At 29.7% G+C, this 12182-nt stretch overlaps 2 protein-coding genes across 2 annotated transcripts in view; both read left to right on the plus strand.

The window, feature by feature from the left end:
• The first annotated feature begins 684 nt into the window (after positions 1-684).
• On the plus strand, positions 685-3532 carry LOC113375008. The gene is made up of 3 exons (XM_026614962.1): positions 685-816; positions 1827-2009; positions 3332-3532. The coding sequence occupies exons 1-3, from the start codon at positions 685-687 to the stop codon at positions 3530-3532; spliced, it is 516 nt and encodes a 171-aa protein (XP_026470747.1).
• A 1492-nt stretch (positions 3533-5024) lies between these two features.
• LOC113377085 (chromobox protein homolog 3-like) overlaps positions 5025-12182 on the plus strand; it is a gene marked incomplete in the record, with an annotated part of 9056 nt that continues 1898 nt past the window's right edge. Inside the window, 4 exon segments of the mRNA XM_026617276.1 lie at positions 5025-5241; positions 5420-5544; positions 5697-5820; positions 5897-6070. Coding sequence (XP_026473061.1) covers positions 5446-5544; positions 5697-5820; positions 5897-6070 — 397 coding nt within the window.

Below are 12182 nucleotides of genomic sequence, written 5' to 3' on the forward strand. Positions count from 1 at the left end.
TCTTCATAACATGACCTTTTCATAAAATTGCGGCAGAATCGGTCCCTTAGTTTCTGTTTCAAACTATCATTGCAAGTAAAAAAATATTTAGGTTCAAAGAAGCTGAGATATAAGTACCAGTATCTAGTATCTTTAATCTAAGAAATGTAGTTTTTGCTTCATTAAAAAGCACTAACTTTTATAAGTTATTAAGGATTTAAATTGAGGCAAATATTTAAATAGAAAAATATTAGTAATAAAACTGTGTCTTTTGAAAACAATGGGATGTTTAAAAGATATTGATTTTGTTTATGATGTGAAGGATCATTCACGAGGAAAACCCATCCGTTGCTCGTCTCGGACTTTAATGAATCTTGGAAGGCTGGTGGTTTTGGTGCCGGTGAAACGGTAGAGAAATGCGATTTCAAAAGCGGATTAATTGTAAAAATTAATTCAAGTTTTATTGAATTAATTAAATCAAAATTAAAGCTGCTTTAATTAACAATACACTCTCGTCTAGATACATCTGAATTCAAACACGTATGACGTTTGATAATAAATGACAAAACAATTGAAAAAATGGCACTACGTTTGGTACGTGCCGCTTAAAAATTCAAAATTTTAGTAACATGCTTTCAATAGAGACCAACACTTGGTCTTCCATGCTCAATACATGAAACGTTTCATGACATGCCAAATGGAGCAATGAGGGCACCTTTAAAAAATTTGTGGGGACCACATTTCAAACGGCATCATAAGTTCTACAGAAGACTATGTACATTACAACCATTTAACTGGGGATCATGGACAGTGATGTGTATTGGCACTTTAGGCTTCGTAAGTAATTATCGTCTTATTCTTTAGTAAATATATAACAATAGATAGCAGGCAATGTTATTAAAATGCGTTGTTTTCATTCATTATTGATGAAAACAACTGATCTTTCTTAATTTTGAAATGTAGTTTTAAAATGGTAACTGTCAGAAATAACGTCAAATGTTCTCGAGCATATTAAACAGTATCATTAACACCGAATATTCATTAACACGTTTATCGCCGCGATGATGTCAGAAAAATTTTCACATGGGTCATGGTAACACTATTTGATAATTGAGTTTTGCTTACCAAAATTTCTGGAAACTATTTTATGTCACAAACATATGACTGGCGCGGCTCTATGGTGAAACTGTTTTTTCTCAATATTTTGTAGTCGCGTATGTCATATCTGACAAGGCTCATGTAGAATTTCTTAGCGACATACAGTAATTCAAATTATATATATATATATATATATATATATATATATATATACCTAAGTCTGTTTTTACACGGAGATTGGTTCCAGAAGAATCCGTGTAAAAAAAAACGTGTAAAAAAAGACATTGATCTTATACAAAAATGCGTGATTTGATCCTAATCTCTAAAACCTATTAAAATTGGTGAAAAACAAGAATTTTTAAGAACAAGAATTAAATTAGTGCTATTCACATTTGCTTTGACCAGTAAAAATTGTTTGTACGCGATAAAGGGGAATTCACTTAAATCTTTAAGCTAGTGTTTGCAAACTATCGATACTATCGATGGTTTCAGACTTTTTTCTTTCATAAATACTTTTTTGTGATATGAACATACTTTGCAAAAATTTAATTTGACAAAAAAAATTTAGGTACATAAAATTTCAAATCGTGCTAAATGGAATAAATTCGTGTAAAAAATTTAAAAATATTTAATTTTCAAACCGTGTTATATCAAAACCGTGTACAAAAAGACCGTGTAAAAACAGACTTAGATGTATATATATAATTTTATCATAAAACTTATTACTAATTGACATTATTCCTTTAAAGTATTTAACATTCTTGGACATCCGGAGATTGTTAAATGGAGGACCTACCCTGCCAAGGAATCTCTGGCGATATCGAACGGAATACCAAACAGTGTTGGCCCCCGAATTGGAACGCGACTTAAAACTGATGACATCGGTAGTAATGCTTGAATATTATATGCTGATGGTGATCGGTGTAGTGACAGTAAGTTAATAATAATTTCTCTATTTATGTATAAATAAACAAATACTTTTTACTTACTTTTCATCGCAATTTGCTGCACATCACGACAAACAGCGTAAGTGACACATTGTTGACTCTAAAAAGTGTTCGAACATTATAATAACATGGTCAATAATGTGTAATCCAATTTAAAAAGCTAATATGTAGCAGTGTCGCAATATCATAAAAGCCTATTGAACACATGAAATCATAGATAATATACAAATATTTTGAAAACAAAATAGATTCTATAATAAAGTGATTGGTTTTAATGCGGTGTATCATGGGTGGTTAATATTGATTTATTGTTCAATTATTCAATACGAACCGATTGCAACTTTCTAGAATTTTCATGCTATGAATATCACTTGAAAATATATTAAATTCTACAATAATTGAACTTAAAAAGGTTACTTGTACTTTTGTCAAAATATGATTTAGCATTTTATAAACTGAAATAGAATGTAATAATCTATGTCGAGCCTTATAATTTGTAATCTTAAAGTAATCTTGTAAATTATTTTACCGAAAAATAAAGAAAAAACCTGAAACACAAAGATGGAGTCATATTCGAAGTAATTTCTTTTTTTTTAATTTTATATTTTTTCAAGAAACAAAGTTTATAATAAACATAATTTTACAATATGATATTTTAAGTACCTCCTGATTGGAAATTAACTACAACTGATGACTATATTATTATTTACTACAACTGATGACTTATTTATTATTTTTATTTATTTATTTAAGTTTATTATTCAACAATTCAAAAAAAGCCCATCATTAAAATTAAATTAGTTTTAATCGTCAAATTAAACCATTTCGCTAAGACAGTGTTTTCCACAGAAGTGACACTGCTGTACGGAACAGTGAACCACCCAGTAACGCTAATAAACGGACCAGGCACAACACATATTCTAAGATTTTTAATCATCAAAAAACTATATCTAAATAAAATTACACCTCTTTAGTATTACAAATTAGAATTCTCAATAATTTAATATACTCACGTGAATGTTGCCTATTGGCGACGCCCGTGGAGGAAGGGTTAATTATTCTAAATGTTTTTACAATTTAGGTTTGATTTCTTATTTTTGCATAATATTCGATCTTAAACACCATACTAAAATTTAATAACTGGCGAACAAGTTTGCGTATGAAATATGTATAAAATAAAATAAATATATATATATATATATATATATATATATATATATATAATAAAATTTTGAAGTTTGTTATTGTATCATTTCGATTTATATAATTTAAAATTAGATTATAATTATTTTATTTTTTTTCTACAGAATAATGTGGTGATGTATATGCCTTGGCTAATGATCGAATTAGTCGTAATGATTTGCGAATTACTCACATGCTGCTTAAGTCTTTTCACCGATGGATTGCGAGCCGACACCAGTGTTCTGCTAGTAACAGTAGGAATGATTTGTAATTGGCTTATCGTATTTTGCTCTTTTCGGAAAGGCCTAATGATATGTGATCTGTAGAAATTAAAACAATTTCCCATTTAATTACAGAATACAATATATTGTATTTTTTTACACCATTTTTTAAACATTACTATTTTCTCATAAAAATTGAATATTTTCGTGTGTGTTAAAAGTTTTTCATATTGTATTATTATTATAGCAAAATTGTATGAATGACAATTAATACACAATTTGATCTTTTATTTATCATAAATTGTTGCATAATATTACAAACCATATGAGGTTAAACTATATCTTTTACCAACCTACGGAATAATTTTGTCTATATTTGAAAATAAATGAATTAATAAATAATTATTACAAGAAAATAAACTTTAATTGGAACTAGTGATAATTATATTTAGTTGGCATAGCATTTAGTTGACATATACAAATTGCGGATTTTTAGGATTCCAGCAAATAATTATCTACAGTTATGAAGTAAATACTAATATAGCCCTTTGAGTGATTTATTTGTAAACCCAATTAAAACATTTCACAAATGCGATTTGAATATAGCAAACATATAAATCATTTTAAAGACCGTAACTAATATGTAGATAGCAAAAATAGGTTATATTTTTAATTTCCCATAGCCCATAGAAAAAATCGATGTATGTGTGCATGTGTGTTTGTGCGGATACAATTTTGCGTCGACGTTTTCGAGAACACATTCGATTCGTATTGACTGGCAGACATGCTGATTAGTTTTGGCAAGGGCAGGTCATCCCGTTGCGAAGATACGGGGCAAAAAGTGACAAAAATGGTAATACTGTTTCAAAGCTAAGGAACCGTCCGATTTGCATGATTCAAAAAACATTTTATTTGTATTGACAAAATAAACAACTGGTAAAATTGATGGAAAGGCAGGTCTAGCGGTATCGGCGATCCAATAGGCGGTCAAAAATGACCACTAGACATATGCACATAAATTATCAGATATTTTATAAAAATTTTAAGAATAAGAACAAATTTTGTTAACATTTCTATGGGTTCCGTACCAATGTTTATCCGTTTGAGTGCAACGCGGCGCTTTCGCGCTTAAATCTTTTCACTCTCGTCTTAGCGGGATTGCTTTGAAGAATTTTCAAAACATTTCAAAATGTAGAAAGAATTTTTCAAACTTTATTCAAAAATGTCGAAACTCAAAAATATAATTTGTTCAAAAAAAATATTAATGTTTTTTAAACATTTTAATTTCCGGTACAGAAAGTTTAAGCACTTTGCCTTAAGGCACGATGCCATGCACTCATACTAGTAGGTCTATGCAAGCACTACTAGTTTTGTATTTTTTTTTTTGTTTCATCTAGTTGTTATACCATAAATATGACAATAGCTCATTCATTTATTTTAAAAGCAAGACGTTCAAATCAAAAAATAAAAAAAATTAACTGTCATATGAACCAAATATGTAATTTTTAAAAATAGCGCGCAAATCAAACCGCTAAATTTCAAACTCGTCCGTAACCCAATAGATGTGCTAACGACGCAAGTCGGATCGTGCGTGGTCCGATCTTGGCATTGCTAAAGTTCCCTGTGCTGAAATTGACAATCTCTACAAGCTGCAGTTACAGAATATAGTTCGTTTTAGCATATTTTAATTAGTGTATAAAATAGTGCAATTGATTTAAGTAGTTTATTTTATTTAGTGTTTTTGATTCGTTGTGCATTATTCGTTTTATCGTTTTATTTAAGTTAGGTGTACGCCATTGCTAGTCGGCTTTCAGGTACTGTTTAATGGCCGAACGAACAAATAACAATTGTTTTGTGTGATTTCTGAAACAATATTATCTTATTTGTATTGAGACGGTTAAAATTAAAAATACTCGTACATTTAACTCTGCTTTTTACGAAATAAATATCTCAAATCGTCTACAATTTAATTCATGTAATAAATATTTTTAGTATTTTCATAACCTATTGATATCGAAATGAGCAGAAAGGAGAAAGAAGCCGAAGAGGGTGTTACAGAAGGCGACGAAGTGTTTTCTGTAGAAAAGATTTTAGACAGGCGCGAGCGAAATGGCAAGGTAATTTCAAATAAGTTGATTTATTAAGCTTAACCTGACAGTTACAACGTATCAAATTTTGCCGCCATATTTCATTCACGCGTTGCTTTTTTAATATATAAACTTTCCTGCGTGAATTTAATTATATGCGGTATTTAACTATTATGTTACAGGTTGAATATTACTTAATGTGGAAAGGGTATGGAGAGGAGGATAACACCTGGGAACCTGAAGAAAATTTAGACTGTCCTGACCTAATAAATGCCTTTGAAGAGCAGAGGAAAAAAAATGAAGCAGGTAATTATTATATTTTAACTCAAGTGTTACAAATAGTTTCTTTATATTGACTTGCTAATTCTGATTATGGAATCAGATGCCTTAATTTCATCTGCAGTTAAAAAGGAAGTGAGCAAAGATATGGCAATGAACAATAGAAAGCGCAAATCAAATTCGGTGAATTCTACTGATCAGAAAGGAGCTAAAAAGAAATCGAGTGATGACAGGAAACAAGGCTTTGATAGGGGTTTAGAAGCTGAACGAATTATAGGTAAAATTATCTAATATATACATTATAGTATACAAAATTTTAAATAAATTTTGATTTTATTGATATACAATTTAGGGTGGTCCTTAATATGGATATTTGAACTTTTTTTTTTGCTCTCTGGGGCTCAAATGTTTCCAAATTGATAAAGAAAATTGTCTGAAAGTTTTAGCTCTTAATAGTAACTTTAAGGTAGTCCACACTCCAACTAAAGTTTCTTATGGAAATAACACGGGAAAAATTAAATCCGTTTTTCAGAATTCTATAAATCAGTTATCAATTTGTAAGCATTTAAGCCACTGGGGGCAAAGATATTAAGAACCACCCTCATGCATATATGCATACATCTATACTTGCATATAACTAATCTTAAATAAGGATATATATATATATATATATATATATATATATATATCTGTGTGTGTGTGTGTGTGTGTAAAATCTGAAATTTGATGTTGATAAGAATTGAATTTCAAAAATCAAGTATTCCATCATTAAAAGTTGCTACTTACAAGTTCATATGATATACAATATATTGTTAATATATAATTGTTTTTCTGATGGTGAAGGATATGTAATGAAGTTTTTAAGCATATATCCGATTATTAAATTTTAAAAAAAGTTTACAATTAACTGTCTATCCTATCTTGACTTGTTTTCAGTATGAAGAATATATATAACTAGAACTGTAAACAAGTATGAAGTATAACTAACATATACTTCTTGCAATTGCTATAAAAATGCATGAAGAAATATTGAAGTGATATGCTATAAAACCAATTTTGAACTGAAAATGTGGTTAATGTTATTTCAATGTTGGTGCTTTAGTATATCTATTTTTTAAGAATAATAATTATTTTTATAAGTGTAGCGCTAGTGTTATAAACATTATAACGAAAAACTTACAGCAGCAGTGTGGTAAGGGGACAATGTAACAGCTATGCCCTCTGTTTTCAATGGATATTTCCAATATTTGGGAAATAGCATAGTACAATATGTGCAACATTCTATATTATAGATAATGATGTTTCACAAGAAATATTCACAAATGTTTCTTTTTTACAATTACTCGACTATAGTTGATGTATTAAAATATTATTTATTAAATAGGTCTATATAATAAATTATATGATATATATATATATATATATATATATATATATATAATATGTGTGTGTGTGTGTGTGTGTATACGCATACAGTAGAACCTTGATTAACCAGACTAATTGTTGTCGGTAGGCATCCAGATAATCGAATGTATGAAGAATGATGTGTATTTATTAAAAATAACAAACGCATACATAGATATCAACAAAAATAATGTTTATTCAGAAATTGAAACTTCCTTATGTACTGTACATATACATTTTCTTAGATTACATTACATACATATACTAAACTGCAGCATTAATCGTGCAAAAGTTCGAATTATAGGTATGTAAATACATATAAATTGGTCGCGGTTGATAGTCCGGATAATCGCGAATCCGTATAACCGAGGTCCGGATAATCGAGGTTTTACTGTATAAATAAGAGTTGACCTATTATATCTGAAGTCGGATTGCTTAAGATTTCCTCTTCGGAGAGGAGAATACTCGACACAACTGTGTTCTATAGTGCGTCATATATCTAATGATTTATTAAGCACTTGAAATTCGTTTTGAAACAGTTCAAACATTTTTGTTCATATTATTACAAAAAATTATTTAATGCCGAAATAGAGACCATAAAATATCAGGATAATTCTTTTGCAGACCAGACAGTTTATGAATAAATGTCAGTAGAATAATTATTTAAAAAAAAATTACAACTAGATGTTGGATTTTTAAACATTTTAGTCGGCCGGGCGATCGAATCATAGCTCATGTTTTTTACAGTGTGACGAAAGTAAAAACCGAAAGCATGGAAATCAAAAACAATTTTATAATTATTTTCGAAGAGAATAAATAAAATTCTTTGATTATTTTTTATATTTACATGAAAATAATTTGAGAACTTTATGTATCAAATACGAACAAAACATTTAATAATGTTTTACACCAAATAATAATATTTCACATTCTCCTACTATTTCCATTTCGAAAATTAATAATTTTGTCAGATATTTTGATTAGCATATTGTTACTTCTACACAAATCTATAAGTAAAATTATGTAGAAGTAATAATATAATACTAAATATTTGTTTGCTGGTTATATACCGGTTACGTGCAGGGATTTACCGCATGGAAAATAGAAAACTGCATTTATTTTTGTTCAATTTAACACCTAGATATTCATAAAATTGTCTGACAGCAATTTTTGGCGCTAATATTCGCATTGGTAACAAAAAAACAAGTCTATACATATATATATATATATATATATATATATATATATATATATATATATATATATATATATATATATATGATTTAATGGTTATTTTTGATGCTGAGATATATGAGTAAATTCTTGTAGGCCGGTCAAAGAAAAAAAACTAAGATTTACCTATAAATTAATCTCTAATTCCAAACATTTCAACATTCAATTTAATGTCATCATCGGTGGATCTAAAAACAGTGTAAAAATTAATATAACCAGGTAATTATTGTGAAGTCTCCTTTTTTTTCGTAACCAACTCCTTTGAATTGGTCAATAATCTCCGCGATTCCACAATACCTAATAATTCCTTATTAGTTAGCCTTGAAGTAGTTTCCTTATTCACCAACGTTCCCTTACAATACTATCACTACTAGATGGGACGAAATCTCATGCCATACAACGGTATCGCTCGAGTCAATACAATTTATAGTTTCTAGTACTTATTTCGAATTCAACGAGCATTTTTAGCTTCAAATATTTAGCACACTTATGGGCTCTTGCATATCTTCAGCACTCGCGGAACTTTCCTTACAACATTTAGAGACGAAAGTTTTCAACTCCTACAATTTAGATCCTCATTTTTATTACCGATACGTTGATGGCATTCTCACTTGCGTTCCTACCAGGAAATTTTGAACATTTACTTCACAGTTTTAAGTCGTTTAACGTGCACCTTTCCTTTACCTCCGAAAGCGAACAAGACAATTCTATTAGCTTTCTAGACGTGAAAATTATAAAAACTATAGACAATCGTATTATTACTAATCGGTACCAAAAACCTACTTGGTCGGGCAGGTATTTAAACTTTCATTCTTACTACCCCTCAAGTATGAAGATCGGCACTATTATCAATTTAGTCGACCTCTCAGATAAGCAATTATTTTGGCCTTCCAATTTATCCCTAATTAGCATGACTTTAATCAACAATTCATATCCTTCTCATCTCATAAAATCCGCCACTACCAATAGACTCCAAATTCTCAACAATAAAAACTCTCCATATATAAAAGAACTCTCCCCAGTGTAGAGAAACCTTTTTCATAAGGTAGAGATCAGGTTAACTTGTAACATATATCTAACTCTAAATTCCCTTTATACAAACCTAAAATCACCCACCAGTATAGAACGTACGTCCAATACTGTTTACAAAATAAATTGCAATGAATGCTTCTCCACGTACGTGGGTGACACCGGACTTTGATAAAAAGACTCGAACAACCCGACAATAATCCGAAAAACCCCAACCAAAACCAAACATGTGATAACAGATAATATGATAACAGGTCATTTAAAAAATTTCAAACACTCCTTCAATTTTTATAATGCCCGTATTCTCTACCACGAACGGAACACCATTCAAAGACGTTTTGCAGAATCTTGTTTTGTCACAATAGACAAATACGCTATAAACAAAAGAAGGATACCTCGTTACTTTGTGATAATTACCAAGTAATCCTCAATAATCTACTAAATTTATCTACTCGAAACATTTATCTCTAAATTTATCTACTCGGAACAAAACTAATTCTGATCATACAAACCTTGCCTAGCATTACCAGTTCAATTTCGGCCATGAAATCCGATTCTTACCACCCACACACAGCAAATTTTGAATGATATATATATATATATATATATATATATATATATATATACACCTAAGGCTGTTTTTACACGGTCTTTTTGTACACGGTTCTGATATAACACAGTTTGAAAATTGAAGATTTTTAATTTTTTACGCGATTTTATTCCATTTAGCACGATTTGAAATTTTATGTACTTAAATTTTTTTTGTCAAATTTAATTTTTGCGAAGTATGTTCATATCACAAAAAAGTATTTATGAAAGAAAAAAGTCTGAAACCATCGATAGTATCGATAGTTTGCGCGAACACTAGCTTAAAGATTTAAGTGAATTCCCCTTTAGCGCGTACAAACAATTTTTACTGGTCAAAGCAAATGTGAAAGCACTAATTTAGGGGAATACCCTAAAAATTCTTGTTTTTCACTAATTTTAATAGGTTTTGGAGATTAGGAACAAATCACCCATTTTTGTATAAGATCAATGTCTTTTTTTACACGTTTTTTTTTGTACACGGTTTTTTCTGGAACCAATCTCCGTGTAAAAACAGACTTAGGTGTATATATATAAATATATATATATATATAAATATATATTTCAAAGTAACTAGCAGCCCATTCGTCGAAATAAAAAAGGTATAAAGTGTAAAAACTTTTATTTATACGTTTCGACACAAGATGCGTGTCATCATTCAGCAACTACAAAAATTTGAAAAATTTTATTACTAATATAAACAACAATATAGATTAATTGTAGCATAGAGAAACATTATACACACCACAGGACAAAAACACTCAACAAAAATTTATTTTAAAAAATTAAACTTAATAACATATTAGAAAAAACATTTTTTTAGAAAAAGTTATGAATAACTAAAAGATTTGAAACTAATTTGACTAAAAGTTATAAAATACATAATTGTGAGACGAGAACACGCCCATACCGACATCCAGAATCGACTGAGGCGTATTGATAGGAATGGGAGGGACGCATCAAGGACAAATTCTCGAAGCACGAACGCAACGAACAAACAGTGCTTGCACTGGAATTGAACAAAAGGAAAAAGAAAACCATGTAACGTTAGAAAAGAAAAAACAATATTGTAAAAAATAATAAAAAGAGATAAGCAAATTAATTTTTTGTTTTTTTAATAAAATCAATAACAATCTGATAACTATCATGTAAAAGGTGGGATGAATTGCGTTTATTAACACAAGAGGAGGATTTAATGAAATAAAAAGGTTCAGCAAATTTTCTAAGGTCACTATTTTTTTTCGATATAAAGGATAACCGGATGGGAGGTGTTAAAAGTGTGATTGAAATTGAGCATATGATCTGAAAACATCGTTTTGAATTGGTTTGGATTTTTTGAATTATAAATATGTTGATTGACTCTCTATAAATACTGGGAACTTTCTCCAATATAACACAGTTGCAATCATTGCAATCCAACCTGTAAACAGAATCGGTGACCCTATCAGACGGGTTTCTAGACTTAAGAACCGAAAAAAGGCAATTAAACGTATTATCAAAACTAAACTAATCGGAATCCTTCTGAAGAAAATAACTTTTTTAAAAATACGAAAAATTACTTAAAAAAGGTAAACAGATAGTTCCTTTGTATTGGCGGCGGAAGAGGAAGCTATTGAATTTGAACAAGAAGGTGAAAATGAATTATTAGAATTAGTTTGCAAATAAATTAATCTATTAATAATGATGTTGTTGACCAAGTGCGAAGGGTAACTATTGTCTTTGAGAACGGAACGAATAAGAGTCAAATTTTTTTCCCAAACATACTGTTACTTAGTAAAATAGCCCCTGTCTATAAGAGAGATATGACAGAAATTTTAATGGAACGCGAATGAAAGGACAAATATTTAAATATCTTCCTGACCACGTTGGTTCTGATACCAATCAGTCAGGACAGAATTGTTTACTTATTTTTAGTGATTCTTAAGTCTAAAAAACTAATAGAGTCATCCGACTCAATCTCACAGGTGAACTGCAAATGTTTGTTAAAGAATTAAAAGATCTAATGTGTCTACAATCTGAGATCGTCAAGGCACAACAAAACGACGTCATCAACATATCTATAATAAAGGTGAGGTGGAACGAAGATTAGATAAAACAAAATTTTCTAAAATTTGTAGTGTTAAATCAGCCACAGGGGG

Source organism: Ctenocephalides felis, unplaced genomic scaffold, assembly GCF_003426905.1.
Source record: "Ctenocephalides felis isolate EL2017-DRISC unplaced genomic scaffold, ASM342690v1 CF-g0.4_SCAFFOLD_01886, whole genome shotgun sequence".
NCBI lineage: Eukaryota > Metazoa > Arthropoda > Insecta > Siphonaptera > Pulicidae > Ctenocephalides > Ctenocephalides felis.